Source organism: Chrysochloris asiatica, unplaced genomic scaffold, assembly GCF_000296735.1.
Source record: "Chrysochloris asiatica unplaced genomic scaffold, ChrAsi1.0 scaffold00065, whole genome shotgun sequence".
Taxonomy (NCBI): domain Eukaryota; kingdom Metazoa; phylum Chordata; class Mammalia; order Afrosoricida; family Chrysochloridae; genus Chrysochloris; species Chrysochloris asiatica.
The window spans coordinates 5261712-5288125 of record NW_006408583.1 but is presented as its reverse complement, the minus strand read 5'-3'; the positions used below and the strand labels follow the sequence as shown (position 1 = coordinate 5288125).

General features: G+C 38.9%; 1 protein-coding gene across 1 annotated transcript in view; it reads left to right on the top strand.

Annotated features, from left to right (window-relative positions):
• Window positions 1-26414, top strand: part of FOCAD (focadhesin) — a 354257-nt gene that overhangs the window by 183998 nt on the left and 143845 nt on the right. Inside the window, exons 18-20 of the mRNA XM_006864465.1 lie at window positions 9831-9969; window positions 17990-18175; window positions 20690-20811. Of these exons, the coding sequence (XP_006864527.1) occupies window positions 9831-9969; window positions 17990-18175; window positions 20690-20811 (447 nt within the window). The remainder of the gene's footprint in view (window positions 1-9830; window positions 9970-17989; window positions 18176-20689; window positions 20812-26414) is intronic.

Genomic DNA, 26414 nt, shown 5'->3' with positions numbered 1-26414 from the left:
AAGGGTAGTGATGTACGAAGGTTGGGAATTTCTGTATATGTTTGGGGTTTTATCATTAGAGTGCAAAGAACTATAAAGGAAAGCTTACATATGCTTACCTTCTTAAAGTTGGCTTTTCAGTTTTCTGGCCCAACCCCCTTCTGAGTTATGAGCCACTCTCAGAAGTAACTATTGCTTACTCACTATGCTAGATCTCTCAACTGGAGTTGGAATAAATTAGTACACTTCCAAGACTACACCATATATTCTTGTTTTTTTTTTTTTTAATTTTTCATTATTAATTACTACTTTTTAACTTGGTGATTTAAATACCTAAACACCAAAGTCCAGAAAGTGCTCAACGTATTCATTCCTATCTCACACAAGTCCTCAAAAGCTAAGGATACAACCAGGTCAGCCCTCTTCTGGCTGTTTCATAGACAATGGCAGTGTTGTAAAACTGAGGCTCATTTTCTATTAGCAGCTTTATTTTAAATATGAAATGTTTAAATGTTTGTAAATTCCCTGTTAGGTAGGGACTTCTACAATACAAAATCCAAGATCCTTCCTTGTTTTTAGAGAGTGTGCACTCTGCACTAAGAGTAATTAAAAGCTGTGATGCTATAAGATAAGCACTGGACTGCCATGGTTCAGACCCACCAACCTTTCCACAGAAGCCCTATAAAGGATCGCTATGAGTCAGAACCAACTTGAGGACAACAACATGGTCATGTAGAACAAAAAGGAGCACAACAGATTGGCATACATCAGAAGGAGGATTTAAGGCTGAGTGAAACAGTCAGTACCTTTAGATGAAATGGGCAATGTCAACAAATAATAGACCGATATGAAATATCGCACAACCTAGGGATTTGGAAATACAAAATTCATCTTTCGTGTCATTGGTTTGTTATTAGGAAATCTTGTGAACTTGAGGTGATATACAACTACCACTTGTATTAGTTTAATACTTATTTAATGGGCATCTACTAGGTACTAGGGAGTACTGGTGTAGTGCTGTGGGTTAATGTGCCAAACTGCAAAGCCGTTTGCACTGCAAGGTCAGCGGTTCAAGCTCACCAGCGACTCCTCGGAAACCCTATACAGGATCACTGTGGGTCAGAATCAACTTGACGGCACTTAACAACAACAACTAGGCACTGGACTGTGTCTTATGAGTTAGGCACATTGAATGAATACAAATGTTTTGTTGGTTTATAAAAATATTAATGTTAATCCCTTTGAATTTGCAAATCAGAAGTTAATATAAGAATTGGGAAGCTTCTTTGAAAGCCTGTTAATTCTAATGTTGACAATTCAACATACATAATTTTTTGCTGCTATTTTGTATTTCTTGTTTTTGTTTTATTTTTATCTACCTGTCCATCGCTTGGACTCTCTAGCACCAGAAAGAAAACAAAACAGAACAAAGCAAAGCATGCACACAACTATATAGAACTATTTTTCCTATAGAAGAATCCATAACAGAGAAACATTTAGACAGAGATTGATTCTTCTCTCTTGACTTTGGTTCAATACGAAATAATCAGCTTTTTAAAAATGAAACTTTTCATTATACAGATCTGCAGATAGATTGTTTTGTTCATTCCTGGAGTTAATTTCAGAAGTGAGTAATATCAAAGAACTGATTATGCATCCAGTGTTGGCTTAAATATGGCATAACCTCTTTGGCTGTGATTTAGATGAATGTCACTGCATTCATCAGAAGCGGTTTCTCTTTTTAAACGAATTTATGCAGAGACTTAAGGTGTTCCAAATAATGTTTTCTATTTATGCATAAGCTCCTGTGTTTTCAGAGGTTGAATATATACAGAAAAATGGTTGAAAGGTTATCTGGTTTGGAACCAAACCACAGTAAAGCATTTTGTAAGGATAAGTTTGTCAGTATTCAATGTGAAACAGATTTAATAAGTAATTTGTCATTATGGACATAGCTGCCCATTTACAGTTTTCAACAAGGCTTAGCTGTAATTGGAAGGAGTTCATTGTGGTGGTGTTGGTGTTGGTGGTAGTGGTAGAGTGTGTGTGTTTGTTTCAAATATACGTGTAAGTTTTCTTGGGTGTCTCAGCAACTAATCTATTAGCCAACATGTTATAACTTTAACAGGTATATGACTTTTATCTGACTCCTCTTGATTCTCCGTAGTTGTACCCATATTGATCTTGTTAACTGTTGCACTCAAAGAAAGGGAACAGATTTGGGATAGCAAAGGTAAACAAATGTTTAAGAGATGAGCACAAGAGGAAAGAAATGTAATGGAATTGTGGTCTGGCAATCAGTCCACAGTTTCCCATAGAATCAGCTCATCTTGGGAGTCATTTATGATTGGGTCATAAGTATGTAAAGTCTATCGTTTATACTGAAAGTATAATATAAGATACATGCTTATGTAAGATGTAGAAACGTGTCGTCTGCTGCACAGGAGATAAACTAGTAGTCTAAGCACCTAGTTAAGTGAGTGAGAAATTAACTTAAGATGGATGGGTGGGTCAAAAATTTTTTTGAATCCTCCGGTCTCTCTTTAATATTTTTCAAGTCTTTTTTTTTTTTTCCCCTTTTATTGTTGTTGTTTAAATCAAGCCTTTTTGTAGTAATGGGTTCAAGCATAGCAACAATTGTGGGGATGGTGCGGGACCAGGTGGTGTTTTGTTCTCTTGTATGTAAGGTCACTGTCAGATAGAACTGACTGGATGGTACCTAACAAAAACAAGAACTTTCTGTATTTACTCTCAGAAATATTGATGGCTTGGGTGTTGTGGCTCATTTTAAGTCATGTAGTTTGAGCAGAAGGACTGAGTGGAATAAAATGGATGGAAAAATGACTTCTCTTTTGCCGTGAATAATTCTGATTTTGGAAACAGTTGGTCATTTGGTATGGTTCCCACAAAAGTAAGGCCCCTCTGTAGGTTTGTCGTTTCTTGTCTGTTTTTCCTTCTGCTTCTCCTTTCTTCTCCCTTCCCTTTTCCTTCTTTTTAATTTGAAATATAATCATCTTCTCTCATTCATGTCTTTTCTCCCTCCTTTGTTTCTTCCTTTCTTTTCTAAAAGCTTTTATTGAGATATAACTCACATAGCATACCATTTACATACATTTAAAATATGTAATTCAATGGGTTGAATATATTAATTATATTTTGGTGCAGCCATCACCCCAATCTAATTTTCTAATATATTTTTCTTCCTTAAGAGAAACCCTATTCACATTAAATTGACATCCTTCCCTCTCCTAGCCATAAGGAAGCATCCATTCCTTTTCTGTCTGTGTTTTGTCTGCTTAGACATTTCATATAAATGGAATCTTAACTGTGACCTTTTCTGGCTGTCTTCTTTCACTTAGACTAATATTTTTAAGGTTCATTCATATTTTGGCTTATATCAATAGTTGATTCATTTTTTTTTTTAAAGTTTTTATGGTGAATTATGTGATAGTTTACATGGCAGAACATCAGCTTTACATTCATTCTATGGTATTGCGTTTCATTGCAATGATTACAATCCCCTCCATGCATCATAAAACAACCAAAGGGTACACCCTGCAATCCTGCCCCTCTCCCTTTCTGAGTCCAGTGTCCCCAGCTGCTCCATCTCTTCACGTCATCTGCTCTGCCTCCATCTCTGGCATCACTGCTTCTCTGGATAGTGTCCCACACTCAGCTTTTCTCCCTTGATGGTCCCAGGGACCTCCACTCCTGGAATACAAAATCAACCACTCCCTTCCTTTTGTTACAAAATGTCTAGCTTTACATTCAGTCCTGATAGCAACTGTTCACTATTGTACCACAAGAGTCTTATCCCCATCTCCTTTCATCAGCCCCATCCAGACAGATTGGAAACCACTCAGTGGAGATTCACCCTCCCCCATACCCTCTGAAATTAGGTGTGGAGGAAGGCAGAATATCCACTGAGTGGTCGGACTTTGCTCACAACTTCATTGCTGTTTTTCCCCCACTTCCTCTTATCGGTGAACAATGTGGTCACCAGCTAGATAGATCACATGCCTGCTCGGGTATTCCCCTTGAGTCTTAGACTTGGAAGGGAGTTTACCCTGAGGGGACCCGAACTCTAGCCTTGATGACTCCAGGCGAACAACTTGCTTGTTGCTATGTAGTCTATTGGACTGATGTCATTGTTTTTGATTTTTTCTGCTGGTCTTACTTTCAAGACAATCTTCTGTTCTTCTAGCCACTCCAGGCATGTCTGCTTGTCCTTTCAAGTGGAAATGTCCCACCACAGAAGATTCTGGATGGGGTTCAGGATTCCACTTATGATCTTAAGCAATGCAAAGGCTACACAGGAAGCCTCCTTCACTGGGCAAGTTGTAGCCCCATTTTAGGTATTCCAATCAGTTATAGGCTGAAGACGGATTTACAAGCTTTCTATGGTGATGTTCCTGGCTATTTATTTCTCCTTCCTTCAAGTGTCTGTTTTACAATGGTAGGCAAGGGAAACCAAGATTCGAAAGACAGACAAGAATGTTAACAGTATATCCCCTCTTTTACCCATTTTAACCATGTCGCAATCCCTGTATCCCAGAGCCCTGTTGTTACAAGTTTATGCACACATGTCCTACTAAGTCCATGCAAACTGGCCTAACTGCTCTTCCATCTGCCTTGTTCTTCCATTCCCCTGCCCCTTCTTGTGTATTGCCCCCCCTCCGGGCACCCAAGTTATCCTGTGTCTTATTTCCTACCTTGTGCTCCACCTTCCCCTCCCTCCCCTCATCCCACCCCATTCATCCTGGTAACCAGCAAATATATATATATTTTTTTTCCCCTTTTTGTGTAGGTTCTGTTTCTTAATCTTTTACAATAATAGTCTTATGCAGTATTTATCTTATTGTGACTGACTAATTTCACTCGGCATAATGTCCTCCATGTTTATCCATGTTATGTGGTGACTCGCAGCTTCCTTGGTATTCTTCAAGCATAATATTCCATTGTGTGTATATACCACAGCTTGTTTATCCATTCTTTCATTGATGGGTACTTAGGCTGTCTCTATCTTTTTGCCATTGTAAATAGTGCTGCTGTGAACATTGGTGTGCATATATCTACTCGTGTTATGGCTCATATTTCTTGTGGGTAAATACCAAGTAGAGGAATTGCTGGATCGTAAGGTATTTCTATTTCCAACCTTCTGAGGAAATATTGATTTCCAGAGTGGATGGACCATTATGGAATCCCACCCGCAATATAGGAGGGTCCCAGGCTCTCCGCATCCTCACCAGCATTTATTGTCCTCTACAACAAAAACAACAACTTTTTTGATCTTTGCTGTTATTGCTGGTGTGAGATGATATCTCATTGTTGTTTTGATTTGCATCTCTCTAATGGCTAGTGGGAGTCCTGGTGTGGTGCTGTGGGTTAATGCACCAGACTGCAAAGCCATTTGAACTGCAAGGTTGATGGTTAAAGCTTACCAGTCACTCCTCAGAAACCCTATACAGGGTCGCTATGGGTTGGAACCGACTCGATGGCACTTAACAACAACAACAACAATGGCTAATGATCATGAACATTTCTTCACATATTTGTTGGCTGCCCGGATCTCCTCCTTGGTGAAGTGTCTGTTCATGTCCTGTGCCCATTTTTTAATTGGGTTATTTGTCTTTTTCTTGTAGAGGTGTTGTAGTTTCCTATATATTTTAGATATTAGTCCCTAGTCCGATGTGTCATTGCAAAAGATTTTTTCCCATTCTGTGGGCTCCCTTTTTACTCTTTTGATGAAGTCTTTTGATGCACATAAGTTTTTAATTTTTAGTCTGTCTCAATCATCTATTTTGTCTACTTTTGTTTGTGTAATTTTCAAAATGTTTGGTAGTCTCACTTTTGAGCCCTCACTTTTGTCCCTATTTTTACATTGATGGCCTTTATAATTCTGGGATTCACATTTAAGTCTTTAATCCATGCTGAGTTGGTTTTGTTTAAGGCATGAAATAAAGGTCTTGTTTCAATTTTTTGTATATCACTTACCAGTTCTGCCAGTACCATCTGTTGAAGAGACTATCTCCTCCCCATATATACTGAGGCACTTTGTCGAAAATCAGTTGGATGAGTTAATTTCTGAATTCTTGATTCCTTTCTATTGATCAATGTATCTTTTATTGTACCAATACCAGGCTGTTTTGACCACTGGAGCTGTGTAGTAAATTTTGAAGTCAGGGAGTGAGAGGCTTCTCATCTTCTTCTTCTTCTTAAACAGTGCTTTTCTTATCCTGGGTCTCTTTCCTTTCCATATAAAGTTTGTAATTGTTTTTTCTGTCTCTTTAAAGAATGTTGTTGGAATCTGGATTGGAATTGCTTTGTATGTGTAAACTGCTTTGGGCAGTATTAACATTTTCACAATGCTAAGTCTTCCTATCCAGGAGCGTGGTATATTCTTCCACTTTTGTAAGTGTCTTTTGGTTTCCTGTAGTAGTGTTTTGTGGTTTTTCTTTGTATAGGTCCTTTGTTTGTCTGGTTAGATTTATTCCTAGATATTTATCCTGTGGCTGGCTATTGTACATGGTATTGTTTTCCTAATGTCCTTTTTCAGCACTGTCATTGTTACTATAGAGGAATTCAACTGATTTTTATGTTGATCTTAAACCCTGCTGCTTTGCAGAATCTTCCAATAAGGTCTTGTAGCTTTTGAGTGTTTGGGGTTTTCTACCTATAGGATCATATCTTCTGCAAATAGAGAGAGTTATATTTCCTCTTTGCCTATTTGGATGCCTTTAATTTTCCTATCTTGCCATATAGCTCTGGCTAAGACTTCCAGCACAATATTGAATAAGAGTGATGACAAAGGTCATCCCTTTCTGGTTCCTGTTCGCAGAGGGAAGGCTTTCAATTTCTCTCCTTAGAGAGTAATGTAAGCTGTTGGTTTTGTATATATGCTCTTAATTATGCTGAGGATTTTCCCTTCAATTCCTACTTTTTTGAGTGTTTTTCTTAGGAATGCATGTTGGATTTTGTCAAATGCCTTTTCTGCATCAGTCGATATGATCATGTGGTTCTTTTCTTTTTTCTTATCTATGTGGTGGATTGCATTGATTGCTTTTCTAATGTTGAACCATCCTTACATCCCTGATATGAATCCCATTTGGTAATGATGTATTATTTTTTTGATGTGCTGCTGGATTCTGTTGGCTAGGATTTTGTTGAGAATTTTTGCATCTATGTTCATGAGGGCTATTGGTGTATAATTTTCTTTCTTTGTGATGGCCCTCCCTGGTTTTGGTATGAGGGTTATCTATATTCTGGAATGATTTGAGTAGAAATAGTGACAACTCTTCCCTGAATATTTGGTAAAACTCACCAGTGAAGCCATCTGGACCTGGACTTCTTTCGGTTGGAAGTTTTTTGATGATCTGATCAATTTTTTTGTTATGGGTCTGTTCAAGTTTTCTACTTCACGCTGTATAAATTTATTTCTGGTAACATAGTGGTTACGAATTGGGCAGCGAACCTTCAGGTCAGCAGTTCAAAACTACCAGCTGTTCCGCGGGAGAAAGATGAGGCTTTCTCCTCCTGTAATGGAAACAGCCTTGGAAACCATTTACAGGGTCGCTATGAGTTGGTTCCGACTCCACAGCACATAACCACAGTCACCGCCAAGTTTATTTCTAAAAATCTATCCATCTCTTATAAGGTTTCAAATTTGTTGGAGTACAACTCTTCATAGTATTCTGTTATTATCCTTTTTATTTCCTTTGGTTCCATTGTGACATTGTTCATGTGGTTTCTAATTCGTATTATTTGCTTTTTCTCCCTCTTTTCTTTTGTTAGTTTTGCCAGTGGTTTGTCAATTTTATTAATCCTTTCAAAGAACTTGCTTCTTGTCCTGTTGATTCTTTCTTTAGTTTTTCTGTTTTCTATCTCATTTATTTCTACTCTAATCTTTATTATTTCTTTTCTTTTGGTGACTGTAGGTTCCCTCAGTTGACTCATTTTTATGATTGAATAATATTCCAGTGCATGGATATATGAAATTGTATTGATGTACTGTGGTTGCTTCTACTTTTTGACAATTTTGGAAAATGCTGCTATGAACATTCCTGTACATGTTCTTATGTATGTATAGTTCATTTCTCTTGAACTCCATGTCCTCAGGCACCAGACATATGTGAGGCTGATATACATATGTCAGAGCTCGCAGTACTGTGATGCCCAGCTGCCACGGAGAGGTGACCCATCTCATTTCCCACTGAAAGCATAGTTGTCTGTTAACATAGGGTTTTTATTTTGTGGAAAAAGTTAGGACACATGGCAAAGAGATCTAGAACCAACTTCTTTATTTAGGCAGTTAGGACTGGTTTGGAGTCCTGTAGGGTATGCACTGGATTGCAAACCACAAGGTCAGCAATTCAAACACTTTAGCTGCTCCATGGAAACCATATCCAGAGTCACTATGAATCTGAACCGACTGTGTGGCACTTAACAAAAGAACTGGTTTGATTCTCTAATATAACCTTTGATGATGCTAAGCCTGGCAAATTCCGTATGTACTCAGACCAGAGGTAACTGGAAAACTCTGCTTGTCAGAGCCCATAGATTGGCAAACGGTCCAGACTTCCTCTGGTGTGCAGCGATATTGATGAATGGTGTCATGCCTTACCTGCGAGACACCTGATTTTCAACTCTATAATTATGACGGGCTCAGACCTCAGAGAGTTAGGTGCTCACTAATGAATCAGAATTAAGTCTTATCTTAGAAAGAACCCGGGTAGTCCAGCGGCTTTTACTCTTCCTTCACTAGCGAAGATGACACTAGTTATGGCTTAAAGACTTCATTGGTGTTGAACTTATAATATATAAGAGAAGGACTTCTTCACTCTTGTCTTTCATCCCCCTGAAAGATTCCTGACTCAGTGCAGTTCCTAGATGGAACAGTGCTTTGGGGACCTATGAAGAAGGCAGTCTGCAAGGATTGTTAATTATTTCTAAAAATAACTCTGGGAGACAGGCTCATGGTAATGACTGGGTTCTGGCACTTTATGGTTATAGCAACACCACTTTTATGTAGTTTGATTTCCTCCCCTCATGCTTAATTGTCTCCTTGTGATCATTATGATGGTGTGTCATTGAAAGTATTAAAAATTTAATTAATTGCTTAACAGTTATAACTTGTGGAAGCTACAATAGTGATTTTTTTTTTTTCGTTTTTATTTTTGGCTCAAACAAACCTAACTAATCACAGAATAACCAAAAAGTCATAAACTGTAAATTAGACGCAATAAAGTATAGCTACCAATTATAGATTTTAATGTTTTTTATATTCTATAGCAACAAACTGCCAAGTCTTTAAAAAAATGTAAAAATCAACTGAAGCAGTCTGTTCCTCATTGACCTCTGCTACTCTACCATATATTCTACTGGATAATTTTAAGTTTGTGGTACAGATGTATATTTTGATCATGGAACCATAAATTAAAAAGCTAGACAAAGCTAAACTATTCAGATGAGGCAAATATTTAATTATAAGTCTTACAAGTTTGGTATATTGAATGTGTTAGGTTTGCATTTGCTTGTCTCATGGTGTAGAATTTATTCATTTTCTATATTAATCATTGCATATGCTGGCTTAGGGTTTTGTTTTGTTTTTTAACTGTATTATTACTTGTTCTTTACATGGAACTGAGATTGTATCTAATAAGATGACAAATGCTTATCATTTAGTTAATCTGGTAAACAATAATTTTTAAAAATTAATTACTCTTGAGGGGCATTATAGAGTGATAGATTCTAACTCAGTCTTTCAGTTGTGACATGAAGAAGACAGAAAAGACCTCACATAAATAATGTTTTTAGTATCATCCTTGATATCTTATCACTTGTTATTATTTCAGGTAAGACCAGAAATCCCTGTGTCTGATGAGCTTGATGAAGATGATGATGATGAAGGTGGTGAAAAGGATACAGACCTTTCAGTTCCTGGCTCTTGCTATCTCGAACTGTTGTCACTCACAGCTCCTTCAGTATTACCAGGTAACCATGTAGAGTATTTAGTGGCAGAGAAACTGGCATTTCTCAGTGATTTTACCTGTCTGATTAATTGTGTTATTTGTAATATGTACAAGTACATACCATTTCTTACTTTAAATGTAAATATTCCTAGCTGAAATGCTAACTACATTCATCTGTTCTATAGAGACTACTTGAGGTTGTTAGGTGTTCAAAACCACCAAAAAGAGAAAGAAGGAAGGGAGGAACAAGGTAGAGTTGGGTAAAGTTGAACTGGAAAATTAATTTAAATAACCATTTCACTGACAGAATTTGCAGTGGGATTGAATTAGTTTATATTATCAAGGACCATTATTTGAGCCAAAGATCATTTGAAACTTCTTCAGAGATTTAATGCAGAGATTCATCATTACATGTTTATTCTTTCCATAGGATTAGTCCAAAGACAGTATTAATGTGAAGGAGCTTTAAAAAGTTTGTGGAAAATTCTATTTTTATTCAGTTTCACTTTTTCAAGAACTTTATGAAGCCCTCTTATATTTGAGAAGTATTTTCCATTGAGAACTTTCTTTTTTTAAAAAGTTTTCTAAGGTTTTTTTAAATGGATCAAATTGTGTAATCCTTCAGTTTTGATATAAAACTTAACAAGGATCTTGACATTTAAAAAATGCTTTAGTATTTACATGTTATATTTACTCTGTACAGATTACAGACACAATTGTTTAGAAATACTGACTTGTTTCTGTAACTATCCTACTCAAGAAATTTTGTTGGTTGTGGATTGTGATTGGGAAGTCACATTATTTCATTTTAAATTGTATTTTCTCATTATTAAAAACATTTCTGTAAGTGATCCATTGTAATTAAGTAGCTTTTAAGTATTAGCCAACATTTTGTTCTATTTTCTTTGTTCAGTACTAAACTCTGGAAAACTGCAAGGTAGGAGCCTGGGAGAATAGTCTGGGACTTCCTCTGTGGTTAATAGTGAGTCTGAGGAAGGCTAACACCACCAGTTAGCCAAGGGTTCTTTTCTCTCTCACAATATCCTTTGAGTCCATGTCCTTGTGTACTTATGAAAAACAACTTTGTGGTCCTACACAAATCCTGCCCTCCAATCTATGGCATTAAAAGTCGATGGGGAGATGATGTTTGTTGCCAAGGTGTGCTACCGTTTTCTGTCTCTTCTCTGGAATTCTGTGGTGGCCATTGGCTGGTGGGTCTTTGTTGCTTGTATTTCATGCTACCAAGGCTTTTCCCTCAGAAGAAAGTGAAGTACTTGAGACCAACAAGTACATCTATTTGAGAAAATTAAAAAATTTGTCAGGTGACCTGTGTGTGACTACATTGTCTCTATGCCTGACAAATTATGTCATGAGGGGCAAAGTACTTCATCTGTCTGCCTCACTTCCTCTTATTGTTGTTAAGTGACCCTTGCATAGGGTTTCCTGGTGAGTTTGAACTGTTGGCTTTGTGGTTAGCAGTCTAGTGCTTATAGTACATTACCACATCAGGACTCCCTGTGATTACCAGGGGACTATAAAGAAAACCAGAAAAAAATGGTATCAGCCTTAGAATCCCCTCACAGGCACAGGATAGATGATATTTATTGGGTTGTTAGGTGCTTGAAGCAGAAAACTGGATTGCGCTGAAAGTCAATGTATCCTGGGCCTTGTTTCCTGTTAATCCCTTTCAGGTGAACAGAAAAGCAGCTGGCTGCAAAGTAAATCCAGTAATTTGTATTTTTAAAATAGGGATCTTATTACTTTTCTTTTAAAATGTCTTACCTTAAAATAACTTTTAGACAATAGAAGTTGCAAAAATATTTTACAGAGTTCCTGTGTATCTTTTGCCCAGCTGTTTTTATTAAAAACATTTTATTTAACTATGTTGTTGTTGTTAATTCTGCCTCTTAGTGACCCTGTATAGGATGTCTGAGGAAGGGCTGGTGGGCTTAAACTACCAACATTGCACGTAACAGTCCAGTGCTTATCCTACAGCGCCACACCAGGACTCCTTACTTAACAATAGTATTTTTTTATTTTTTCCATTTATCATGATGTTATTTATTCCTCCAGTGGTAAGGATTTTTGTTTTCTTTACGTTGAGGTGCAACCCATACAGAAGACTGTGGTCTTTAATTTTTATCAGTATTTTAAGTCCTCTTCATTTTCTACAAACAAGGTTGTATCACTGCGTATTGCAGATTGTTAATGAGTCTTCCTCCAATCCTGATGCCATGTTCTTCTTCATATAATCCAGCTTCTTGGATTATTCGATCAGCATAAATATTGAATAAATATAGTGAAGGAATACAACCCTGGCACACACCTCTCCTGATTTTAAATCATTCAGAGTTCCCTTGTTCTGTTCGAACAACTACCTCTTGGTTCTATATACAGATTCCTCATGAGCAAAATTAAGTGTTCCAGAATACTCATTCTCCAAAAGGTTATGGTTATCCATAGCTTGTCATAACCATATGGTTGAAAGCCTTTGCATAGTCAATAAAGCACAGGTAAATGTCTTTCTGGTATTCTCTGCTTTTTCAGCCAGAATCCATCTGGCATCAGCAGTGACAGACCTCTTTCCATGTCCTTGTCTGACTCTGGCTTGAACCTCTGGCAGTTCCATGTCAATGTACTGTTGTAACCATTTTTGAATTATCTTGAGTAAAATTTTACTTCCATGTGATATTAATGATATTGTCTGATGATTTCCAGGTTCTGTTGTATCATCTCTCTTTGGAATGGGCACAAATATGCATCTCTTGCAATCAGTTGGCCAGGTAGCTGTCTTTCAGATTTCTTAGATGAGTGAGTGCCTCCATTGTTGCCTCAGTTTGTTGAAATATTTCAGTTTGTATTCCATCATTCCCCAGAGCTTTGTTCTTTGCCAATGCCTTCAGTACACCTTGGACTTCTTCCTTCAGTACTATTGGTTTTTGATCATATACTACCCCTTGAAATGGTTGAATATCGACTATTTCGTTTTGATACAATGAGTATGTGTATTCCTTCCATCTTTTTTTTTTTTTTTATTGTTTATTGTGAATTGAGTGATAGTTTATGGGAGAACATCAGTTTTACACTCATCCTATTGTATTTTGTTTCCTTGCAATAATTACAATCCCCTCCATGTATCATCATTCAACAATGTTGTTGTTGTCATGTGCCATCGAGTCGGAACCGACTCATAGCGACCACATGCACAGCAGAACGAAACGATGTCCGATCCTGGGCCAACCTCACTACCGCTGCCACACTTGACGCCATCAATGATGCCACCTGGCTGATCCATCTCGTTGGGGGTCTTCCTCTTTTTCTCTGACCCTCCACCTTACCCAGCATGACATCCTTCTCCAGCGACTGTTCTCTCCGGACAATGTGTCCAAAGTATGAGAGACGAAGCCTAGCCATCTTTGCCTCCAAGGAGCACTCTGGTTGCACTTCTTCCAAAACAGATCTATTGGTTCTTTTGGCAGTCCATGACACTTTCAGTATTCTCCTCCAACACCACAACTCAAAGGCATCAAGATTCTTCTACGATCTTCCTTATTCGCTGTCCAGCTTTCGCATCCATATGAGGTTATTGAAAATTGCATGGCTTGGGTCAGGCACACCTTAGTCCTCAAGCTGACATCTCTGCTCTTCAATACTTTAAAAAGTTCCTGTGCAGCAGATTTGTCCAGTGCAATACGTCGTCTGATCTCTTGACTGCTGCTTCCGCGAGTGTTGATAGTTGATCCAAGAAGAATGAAGTCCTTGACAACTTCAATCTCTTCTCCATTGATAAGAATGTTGTTTATTGGTCCAGTGGTGAGGATTTTTTCAACAATAGTATCAATCTTGTGTACAGAGGAGATGGGAATGATTCTTGCTGTGAAGATTCCTTCCCTCTTGGTTGGTATTTTAAGCTACTACATCCATAAAGAGTTCTGGTAGCATGGTGATTATGAATCAGGCTGCGAACTGCAAGGTCAGCAGTTCGAAACTACCAGCTGTTCTACAGGAGAAGGATGAGGCTCTCTGCTCCCGTAAAGATTTACAGCTTTGGTAACCCTGTACAGGGTCTCTATGAATTGGAACCGTCTCCACGGCACCTAACCACCACCACCACCACATCCATAAGTATAGGTCACGTTCATCAAATTGTAGCGATTTACACTTGTTTCTTTTATCAAAAAATTTTTTTTTGTCTTCCTCTAGTTGAGTTCTGATCATCAAGCCATGGAAAGCTAAGGTACTATCTGCAAGTGTGGGTGTTCTTGTGCATCTCCCCTCACTTCATATCATCTGGATGCTTCACTCTCAGCTCTAGCCCTCTGTGGCAACAATAGTATGTTTTTAAAATTAAAATCATGACATTGCTACAGTGCTACTGTAAGCTATTTAGATGTCAACAGGTTTTAAAATTTTTGTTGTGTTTTTTCCACACATCTTTTGAGATTGACTTTTTTTTTTTTCACTCAGCATAAGACCCTTGAGATCCATCCAAAATCTTGTATATATGATGTGGCATTATGGGTTAATGTGCTGCATTGCAAGGTTGCTCTGAACCGCAAGGTAGGCGGTTCAAGCTCATCAACCATTCCTCAGAAACCTTATACAGGGTCACTATGAGTCAAAACCAACTCGGTGGCACTTAACAACAACAACATCAAGTATTTGCTCTTTCTTGTTGCTGAGTAATATTCCATAATGTGGATGTACCATGTTGTGTTTATCCTTTTACCTATTGAAGGATATTTGGGCTGTTTTAAAACTTTATATGACACTGTGTCTTATGAACGTTTAGCTTCTTGTCAAATTCACTTATTTCCATCTGGAAGGAAGAGAGTAGGGCAGGACTCAAAGATGATGAAGAAAACCTGGCTCAGCACTAGGGCAGCATGGCCCTCTACCATTGAGCTGGTTCCAATTCCTGCAGCTCTGTAGCACAGAACAGAACAAAACAGAACAGAAGCGCACCGAAGGTTTTCCAGACTAGACTTACCTGAAGTAGATTTCCAAACATTTCTCCCTCAAAGGAGCTGCTGGTTTCAAACAGCTGACATTTTGGTTATCTGTTAAGCACTCAACCAGTGTGCCACTAGGGCTCCTTCTAAGAGAACATAGGACTCCAGATATCAGGGACACTCAGGGCTTAGTTCAGCATTGTAAGATAAGCAGTGGACTACTAACCACTCCTTGTTGTTAAGTGCCATTGAGTCAATTCGACTCATAGCGACCCTGTGAAAGATTTCTGAGGAGTGGCTGGTGAGCTTGAAGCACCAACCTTGTGGTTCAAACCGACCTTGCAGTCCAGCGCAGTTGACCACAGTGCCACACCAGGACTCCTTGGAAACCCTATATAGATAGGGTCACTATGGGTCAGAACCAACTTGACAGCACTTAACAGTAACAATCTCAAAGCAGCTGGCTCTCTTTTAAATTACTGGTTTTATTTGAGAATCTCTAGTTTGCTATGTAGAAAAATTTCAGTTCTTGAGTTAGACTTTTCCTCCCTTAGTTCAAGAGTGGTTTTCAGTCAGTGTGCAGATGGGTAGCTGGCGTTTAACATGTTGCTACCCTAGGATCCCTTTTGAAAGGCATGAAACTATCTTATTTTCTTTCTTCAACAGAGGTCTTCTGTTCTCACAAATAGATGATTCATTGGCACACACTGGCAAGTATACTCTTGCCCAACTTTAAGCAGTTCCACATGTACATGTGTGTGCAGGAATTGGGGTCTGTGTTACTCATACCTTTCAGTCCAGTGAGGGTTAGGGTCTTAACAGGAAAAGGAGGGAACGTTAAGAGGGAGTCATTGGAGAAGAGTTTAATAAAGGAATTATTTGTAATTGTGGTAGCAGGGTAAGAGAATTTTATAAGGAATCATGAATCATCCCAGAGTAGTTGCAGTCTTGACCTGAAGGGACAAAGGGAGGAAGCAGTGTCCAGAATAAGAGAGAGCATCAGTGTCTCAAGATAGGACAGTGGAAGGGGCGCCAGGCCTTCAGAAAGATGGCGGGAACCTGCAGCAATCCTGCAGGTGCGTCTAGAGAACACATTCCCTGAGCTCACTCTGTTTCCACCTCTCATCTCCTACCAGCGTCTCCCATGTGGATGTAGTCCTTAAAGTTATTCTCCAAAGCACCAGATAGTGTTGGGAAGGGGGAAGAGTGGATTTGGAGGGGGCAAATGGGAAACATCCCATACAGGTATTGTATGGATTATGAAGTTGAGGAACTTGGCTGCTAGGATTTTTTCATAGGAAGGACCAAACTGGGCATGTGATAGCTGCTCCATTGAGCACTTGCTGCCTTTAATTCAACCATGGTTGTTTTTTGAAGGAGACTTCTTTATCTATTCAGAATGAAATTTCAATTTCATTAGATGGACCCTTGTTTTTTTCCCTATAATAATAGACATATGCAGTGGTTTCCTTTGATCCTGCTCCATAAGATTTATTTAGTTTTAATTTTGTTTGTTGTTTCTCTTTCTGCATTGGGCAGCCTCTAGTGTTCCATAAGAAAATGACACTTAAATATATATGTAAACCTGGTGTGGTGCTGTATGTTAATTCACCGAACTGCAACATTGTTCGAACTGCCAGGTCCGCAGTTCAAGCTCACCAGCTGCTCCTCGGAAACCCTATGCAGGGTCGCTATGGTCAGAACCAACTCAGTGGTACTTAGCAACAACAATGGTCTTATCAAGTTATCTTTGTCATCTTATTGTCTTCTGGTCCCACATTCCTGTCTTTTCTTGTAACAAGTAAAATAACAAGCAATTAAGATCTTGGACTCAGTTAAAAAGAACACAAGCAAAGAAATGATGAACTAACCTTTTGGCTTTTACTGATTGTACCTGTAGGGTTACAGAGTGATGGATGCTCGTGAAAGTCACTCACTGAAAAGTTATAAATAACACAAAGGCTCCGGTGACATGAAAAGCTGGGCCTAGTGCATTCTACATGGAAGGACCAATGAGGGCAGTGCACCTGACTTACAGCTGAGCCTTGTGATGTTAAGGAACAGAAAGAAGACAATATGGAAATATGGCTTTAGTATAGTTAGCCAGGAATCAGAATGGTGGAATATGGGGTCAGAGGGAGAGTCAGGGCTACATTATGGAAGGCCTTCATTAAAGCAGTCATTTGTTGTTGTTTATAAAATGTGTCTTTTTACAGTGATATAAAACATTCAGTATTTCGTCAGTTTATATATATATATAATTCCATGACATTATTCAAGTGTACAACCATTCTCACTATCTTTTTCAAAATTATCCCACCACTATTGTTGTTGTTAAGTGCCGTCGAGTCGATTCTGACCCATAGCGACCCTGTACAGGGTTTCCAAGGAGCAGCTGATGAGCTTGAACTACCTTGCAGTTCAAATGGCTTTGCAATCTGGCGCATTAACCCACAGAGCCACACCATTAACATACATTTAAAATATACAAAAAATTAACAACAACAACAACAACAATTTTTGCCTCCCATCCTACCCTGGCAACCACCAGTTACTTATGTTTTATATGCATACATATATATTCTCATGGAATCCTGGTGTGGCACTGTAGGATAAGCACTGGACTCCTAGCCACAAAGTGGACAGTTCAAACCTACCAGGCTCTCCTTGGAAACTACAGAGTTGCTATGAGTTGGAACTGACTTGACAGCACTTAACAACAACAACTGATGAGAATGTGAGAAGATGTTGACTAAGGAAGTAGCAATGTCGATTGAGAGAAGTGAATAGATTTGGGGTGTGTTTTGAAGGTAGATTCTGAGGGCTTGCTAATGGATTACATGTAAGGAATGAAAGAAAGAGAAGGTAAGAATTACTCCTAAGTTTTTAGACTTGAGCAACTGGGTAGCATGTCCTGATTTGAGGAAGACTAGGAAAAGTCTATGAGGAAGATGGGATCAAGAATCCTGTTTTAGCCATGTTGTGTTTGGTCTGAAGTAGAGCTAAATTGTTTCTATAAGTTAAGAGTGCATGTTTCTCTTTGACATGTTATGTTTACTCTACTTTTGATAACCTTTTATCCTCTTTCAGCATTGGAGGAATTTTTTACATCACTTGTGAAGCAAGAAATGGTGAATATGCCTCGTGGGATTTACCATTCTGCGTTAAAAGGAGGTGTCCGTTCAGATCAAGGAAAAACAATTGCAGGAATCCCCAATTTTATGTTGAAAATGTATGAAACAAACAAACAGCCAGGACTGAAACCTGGCCTTGCAGGTGAGTGCATAGTATCAAGAAAGCAAATGGGGCAACTTTTGCTTTCATGTAGGATTGCTGCTGCATACACAACTAACATCTGCTGTAGACTCACTTTCATCGAGTCGATTCTGACTCTTCGGGACCCTGTAGAGGGTTTCTGGGGCTGTAAATCTTGATGGGAGAAGAAAGCCTCATCTTTCTCCTGGGGAGTGGAGGGTGGTTTTGAACTGTCAACCTTGCACTTGGCAGTCCTGCAGCACCACCAGAGCTTCTTAGATGCTGCTGCTGTCTTAGTTACTACAATTAAAGTTTACATTTTATCAGCGATCTACAGAAGGAAAGATGAATAGATGGACTAAGATTCCACAATGGAATGAAAAGTCTACTTATTTTAAATAAATGTTTATTGATTCTGGTCATAGATTAAGGGCTGGGGCTTAGCTCAGGCAGAGGCTTGTTGGAGGCAACAAAAACAGCAGAGCTTTGAGTGGTTGCATGGGTGACAAATTAGAGATTTTCTCCATAAAACATTTGTGGAACACAGAAGGCTAATGAGCTAGATTGCAAGCTTCTGGCAACGTGCTATCCCCTTTCATCCTTGTGGTGCTTAGGAGACAAAGATGAGGTAGGAGGAGGGGCCTCCAAATAGAGCACACAGGATTGGAAAGCTTCCAGGGAGTAGTGAATGAATCCTGAAGACCTACAGCTGCTTTCTCTGGGGTGGACTTACTAATTCTGGTCATAGTTAGAGCAGAGAGCTCAGGCTTGGCTTGGCAGGAGTCTGGTGTAAGAAGTAGGTAAACCCACAGAGATCTTGGCATTCATATGGTCCTGGAATGACAAAACTAGAGACTTGAAGGGCCAAAAACACACAGCCTAGTTCTCCTTCAAGACACTTGCCAAATTTAATTATGCGTTGGAACTTACTCGATGGCACTTAAGAGCAACAACAGTGTGATAGGCGACTAAAGAGCTAAGTAGAAAACCTCTGAAGGATGTCCCTAAATCTCTGATAATCTTTCAGTACTGGGGAGGGGAGGCAAACACTCTAATTTAGTCTCTTAGTTGAAAATGCTGGAGGTGGCATCCCCTAAACACAGGGTGAAGTACATCTGTACTGAGATTTCCCAAACCCAATCACATTGCTGTTGAATCAATTCCAATTTATAGTGACCCTACAGAATTCCCTATAGGGGTTCCAGAACTAACTTTTATGGAGGCTCCTCTTGCGGAGCAGCTGGTGGGTTTGACTACTGATATTTGGTTAGTGTTGAGTGCTTAACCCCTGTGTCACTATGGTTTAAGCGTAATCCAGCTCAATCTTTGATAAAAGTGAGATGACGAGTGCCCACCCTATCTGCCTAATAGAGGAGAGAAGAAACTCCTATCAGGAGCAATGTGACATCTGTTAGAGCCTCTCTATGGGTTTTCACGTTGTCTAGCATACATTGAAAAAGTACTAGACAAAGGAAAGGAACCGTTCGTGAAGGTAAAGCCATCTCTATAGTAAAACAGCATTGTTCCCTATGTCATGCACTAAAGAATCTGTGGGATAAGCACGGAAACACGAACCACAAGGTTCGCGGTTTGAGCCCACCAGCCAATCCATGTGAGAAAGATGAGGCCGCCACAGATATTTACGGCCTCGTACCCTCTACAGGGTTTTTTGGATCAGAACTGACTGGAGGGCACTTAACAATAACAACAAATAATATAGCTCTAAAATATATTAGTCCAATCTGAGCAGAACTAGAAGAAGAAATAGTCAAATCCACTAACACAGTGTTCCTTGGGTATGCCTTCTAGTTGGCTACAATTGCCCAGGGAGCTTTCAAGACTGCCCTAACATATCCTCCAGCATTGACTGCCTGTCATTGCTTCTCATTGACTTGGGGGTTAGTCTGGAGCTGAAATCTCAATGGAAACTTAGTTGATGAGAGTGCAAACAGGGAGGAGAAGAGGAAGGAATGTATGTGAGCGCAGGTATGAGGGAAATCTTATTTGTGGATAACAATCAAAGGAATCCCTGTTGTCTAGCATTCACAACGTAATAAAACCCTAAAAGTAGTTGCTCACAAACTTGTGTTTAAAATGGAGTTGTGAATTTTAAATGTATTCCTTGATTTACAAATGAATAATGCCTTTATCAATAGTAACTTGTAAATGTTGTTGTTGTTAAGTGCCCTCAAGTCGGTTCCAACCCATAGCGACCCTGTACAGGGTTTCCGAGGGTGTAAATCCTTAGGGGAGTAGAAAGCCTCATCTTTCTCCCGCGGAGCAACTGGTAGTTTCGAACCACTGACCTTAAGGTTTGCAGCCCGATTCGTAACCACTACGCTAAGAGCTATTTAAAATAGAATAACTTTTATACCTCTCTATCTTTCCTTAAAAATCAATAGCCAAACCATAATTTGCTTAGCAGATTCTCTCTTCATTATTAAACCTCCCAATCCAGGTTGATTAGGTATGGATTCCTGAGAATGTGATTAATGAATTTTCACCATAAAACATTTTATGTTTGTTTTTTTTAAGGTGGTATGTTATTTTGTTATGATGTTTCTATGTATCAGAGTAAAGATGGCAAGCCATTGAATCGCTTGATGGCCAGTAGAGGGCGAAGTTTCAAGCAGACATCACTTGCTCTTATACATGAGGTAGGTACCTCCTCATATTCTGTATAGGCTTTTTTTCTTTGTATTTGATTTGGGGTTTCTCACCTTCAGTTTATGCTTATGAAATTTGCTTTTGCTTAGAAATACTGACCACCAGTAATGCAACTTAAGTTGTTGTTGTTGTTGTTAAGTGTCGTCGCGTTGATTCCGACCCATAGTGACACTGTATAGGCTTTCTGAGGAGCAACTGGTGAGCTTGAACCACCGACCTTGCAGTTCAAACGACTTTGCAGTCAGGCGCATTAACCCACTGCGCCACACCAGAACGGCAAGTTGCTTTTTGTTGTTGTTATGTGCCGTGGAGTCGGTTTGACTCATAGCGACTCTGCTTTCCAGGCTGTAAATCTTTACAGGAGCAGAAAACCTCATCTTTCTCCCGTGGAACAGCTGGTAGTTTTCGAACTGCTACTGGGAGATTAGCAGCCCGATTCGTAACCATTAAGCTACTAGAGCTCCTTTTAGAGGCAGCCAAAATAGCTGGCACAACTGAATACTGAACTATTTTAATGTGCTTTTGAAAGAAACTGGCATGCGTCCCCTACTGTTCAGCCTAATTATTAGATACCAGGAGCTCTGGTAGTGTAGTGGTTACGAATCTGGCTGAGAACCGCAAGGTCAGCAGTTTGAAACTATCAGCTGTTCTGTGGGAGAAAGATGAGGCGTTCTGCTTCCGTAAAGATATACAGCCTCGGAAACCCTGTACAAGGTCGCTATGGTTCGGAACCGGCTCCGCGGCACATAACCACTACCAGGAAGGCAGACGGTTCAAGTTCACCAGCCGCTCCTAGGAAACCCTGTACAGGGTTGCTGTGGGTCGGAACCGCTCAATAGCACAACAACAGTAACAGTGTCCAAGAATAGTATGAGGTTCTTGGTTAATGCACTGGACTGCAAAGTTGGTTTGACCTCAAGTTAAAGTTCACCAGCCGCTCCTTGGAAACCCTGTATAGGGGTCACTGTGGGTCAGAACTGACTCTACGGCACTTAACAACGACCACAGTGTTCAGGAATTAGCTTTATTGAGTCAATATTTAACTTTAACTATTCAGAATAAATATCAATTTCTTATTTAAGGAAATCATATTGCCTATTTCTTCATTCTACTCCTTTGCAAGTATGTAGGGAACTGGTGTTTAGGTTTTAGAAGTGATGGAAATTAACTATAAGTGAAAAGTGTTTAGCAAACAAATATTTGGTTTAAGTTTTTATTTTTCCTTGAAGTAAAGGATGTGATGCTGTTGATGCACAGAAATCTGACCAATGCTGGTGGGAGCACTGAAAAAGGAAGAGGGAAACCAGAAATACATGGGAAATGTATATTTTGTTTTCTTAGTACACAGTTTTCCATGTAAATATATGTCAGTTAAAATTTATGCATGAATAGCAAGACAGAATAACACACTGGAGGGATTTATTTATAATCAAGAGATAACAGCTTATGTAGCAGTTATAACAGATAATATCTGTATTGTAAGCATTTAATGGACTTAATATAAAAATAATTAGCACTTAGAAAATATGCATTATAACTTCTTACTTAAAGCATGTTGTTGTTGTTAAGTGCCATCGAGTCAGATCCGACCCATAGCGACCCTCTAGAGGGTTTCCAAGGAGTGACTGGTGAACTTGAACCACCAACCTTACAGTTCAAACCGACTCTGCAGTCTAGCACATTAACCCACAATGCCACACCAGGACTCTTTGTTAAAGCATAGTAGCTGTAAATCTCAGAATAGCTAATTGAGCTCAGTTGAATCAGTTCTGACTCATAATGACCCTGTACAGGAACAGCTGGTAGGTTTGAACCACCCACCTTGTGGTTAACAGTTCAGGATTTATCCTATAGCTTCCCTCCAGGGCTCATTAAGCCAGTTACCACCATTTATTAGCATAGCAGGAATCCTGGTGTGGTGCTATAGGATAAGCACTGCACTGCAAGGTCAGTTTGAACCACAAGTTAGGTGATTCACATCCACCAGCTGCTCCTCTGAAACCCTATGCAGGACTCAGCACTTTGAACAGTAGCATAGCAGGGTATACAGGGTTTTTCAAGGAATCTTTTTCTTTTCACATGCCACCCATTTTCCTTTCATATGCTTAAGAATAGAAACAGGAAAGAATGTTAAAGTGGAGAACTTCAGAAGACATCTGGTAAGGGGGACTAATGCTATCAACATTTATTTGAAATGTGCCATATTCTTTGGAGCAAGATAACTTATTGCTTACTGTAGAGATGGACTTTACTGTAGAGATGGACCTATGTGTTGTTGTTAAGTGCTTTTGAGTCAGTTCCGACTCATAGCGACTCCTAGGATTTCCAAGGAGCAGCTGGTGGGTTTGAACTACAGCCCAGTGCTTATCCTACAGCACCACACATATTTTCATTGCTTTTGAATAAATAAATACCTTTGAATAGTGTAGGATTGCTGCATAATGTAGAAAGTATATCTTTAACTTTATATGGAACTGCCAAATTGTTTTCCTAAGTGGTTATCCCATTTTGACTGCCTACCACCAATAACGGAGTTGGAACTGACTTGACAGCACTTAACAACAACATAACAACCACTAATAACATGTTGACAGTTCCAGTTCCTCTACCTTCTCTCTTGTGCTCCAAAAGCTCCGTTTTTTAAGTTTTAGCTTTTTCATTGTCATTTTAAATTACATTTCCTGAATGACAAATCATGTGGAGAACCTTTTCATGCATTGATCCCTGTTCAGTTCTTTTCTTCATTAATTGGTCTGTGTTTTAAAAACTAGGTGTTTGCTTTCAAAAGAGAATTCTGTATATATGCTAGATATAAATTCTTTATGAAAATGTGTATTTTATGTATTTTTTTTCTCCAATTTACAATTTGTATTTTCATTTCTGAACAATGCCTTTTGGAATTTTATTTTTTATTTTTATTTTTGATGACTTACAATGAATCAAGTTTTTTTTTTTTTTTTTTTTTGGTGGTGGTTGTTTTTTATCTAACCCAACGTCACAAAGAACTTCTAGGTTATCTTAATTGCTTTGACTTTTTTTCTCTTATCTTTTTTCTATACTTATTATGTTTTTTTAAATTAAAATGTATTTCACATGTTTAAAACTTCACCCATTTAAAATACAGTTGTGTTTCTGGTGTATTCACAGAGTTGTACAACCTTCACTATAATCTCTTTTACAATATTTTCATCATCATCCAAAGGAAGAGGTACCCATTAGCAATCACTTTCCATTCTCCCAGCCCCTAGCAACCACTAGTATACTTTTTGTCTCTGTAAATTTTCCTTTTCTGAGCATTTCATATGAATGAAATCATATAATATGTGGCCTTTTGAATCTTTTACTTTGTATAATATTTTCAAGATTCATCATATAACCCAGCTTCTCGGATTATTTGCTCAGCATACAGGTAGGTTGAGTAAGTATGGTGAAAGAATACAACCTTGTCACACACCTTTCTGAATTTTAAACCATTCAGTGTTCCCACATTCTGTTCGAACAACTGCCTCTTGGTCCAGGTACAGATTGCTCATGAGCACAATTTAGTGTTCCGGAATACTCATACTTTGCAATATTGTCCATAGCTTGTCATGATCCACACGATCGAAAGCCTTTGTATAGTCGATAAAGCATAGGTAAATATCTTTCTGATAGCCTCTGCTTTAGGCCAGGATTCATCGGACATCTGTAATGATATGCCTTGTTCCACGGACTCTTCTGAACCCGGCTTGAACCTCTGAAAGTTCTCTGTCAATGTATGATTGTATCCATTTCTGTATTACCTTTAGCAAAACTTTACTCACATGGGATATCAAAGAAATTGTCCAATGATTCCTGCATTTTTTTCGGTCACCCCTCTTTGGAATGGGCACAAATATGGATGTCTTCCAATCAGTCGGCCAGATAGTTGTCTTTCAAATTTCTTGGCATAGATGAGTGAGTGCCTCCTGTGCCGCCTCACTTTCTTGAAAGATTTCAATTTTTATTCCATCAATTCCTGGTGCCTTGTTCTTCGACAGTTCCTTCAATGCACCATGGACTTCCTCCTTCAGTATCATTGGCTTTTGGTCATATGCTACCTCTTGAAATGGTTGAACATTAACCGTTTTCCTTTTGGTACAGTGACTCTGTACATTCCTTCCATCTTCTCTTGATGCTTTCTGCATCATTCAATAATTTGCCCAGAGAAATTATTCAATCAATAATGAAAGTCGAGGCTTGAATTTTTTCTTCAGTTCCCCCAGCTTGAGAGATGCTGAGTGTGCTCTTCCTCTTTGGTTTTCTGATTCCAGATCTTTGCACTATTGCTCTATTGTAGTGATCTTTATGTCTGTCCTTTCACTAAAACCACCGATTAATGTTATCTTGTAATAAATCTTAAGGAGTCTGGTCGAGCTGTAGGATTAGCACTGGACTGCTCACCAACATGTCTGCAATTCAAACCCACCAGCAACTCCATGGGAGAAAAATGAAACTTTCTGCTCAATTAAAGATTTACAGCCTCGCAAACCCTACTTCGGGTCGTTAGAATCAGAATCGTTAGTTAATAGATCTTAAAATCATTTAAAGTCCTCTCACTTTGTTAATGCTTTTCATCAAGAAAAATGTTCTACTTTTCTATGCCCTGTGGTTTTTCATGTTGTTTTGTGCTGTCATATCAACTTAGAGTCTATAGAGCAGAGTTAAAACTGCCTCAATAAGGTTCCCAGGTTAGTGGTGAAGTGGTTAGGCAATGAACACTTTGACAGTTTGAACCTACCAGCTTCTAGGACTAGTAAAATGTGGGTTACTTGGTGTGGCACTGTGGGTAACGCACTGGACTGCAGAGTTGGCTTGAACCGCAATGCCAGAGGTTCAAGCTCACTATTCACTCCTCAGAAACCCTATGGAGGGTCGCTATGAGTTGGAACGAACTCCACGGCACACCCCCACCACTACCACCGCCACTATTTGCTTCAATAAAGATATCCAGCCTTGGAAATCCTATGAGACAGTTCCAGTTTGTCCTCCAGGCTCCCTATGACTTGGAATTTATACCACAGCAGTGAAAATCTTTACTGAAGTACATCACCAGGCTTTTTCTCCTCTGGAGTGGCCAGTGGATTCAAACCCTGATCTTTCCGTTGACACCAAGCACTTTACCATTGTACCCCCAGGGATTCTTTCCTTTTCCAGATGAATTTTAGATAGCTTTGACAACCTACAATAAAAGCTTGCTGAGACTTTGATTGAAAATACTTTGAGAAAGAAAGGGAAAATACATTGAATCTACAGAACTCGTTGGGAAGAAATGCCATTTTAACAGTATTGTTTTCCAACACATTAACAAGGTATATCTCTCCATTTATTTAGGATTCTTTTGTTTTTTCTCATCAACATTTTGTTGTTCTTAAAAGATGAATCTTGTACAGATTTTGTTTGATTTCATAAATATTTCATATGCCTAAATATTTTGGTGTTACTCAGCAGTCACTCCATGGAAACCTTATACTGGGTGGCTATGAGTTGGAACTGACATGAAGGCACTTAACAGCAATAACAGCCTCTTGTTAAAACTGTAAATTAAGAAAAAAATTGTTCCAGTTGTTTGTAG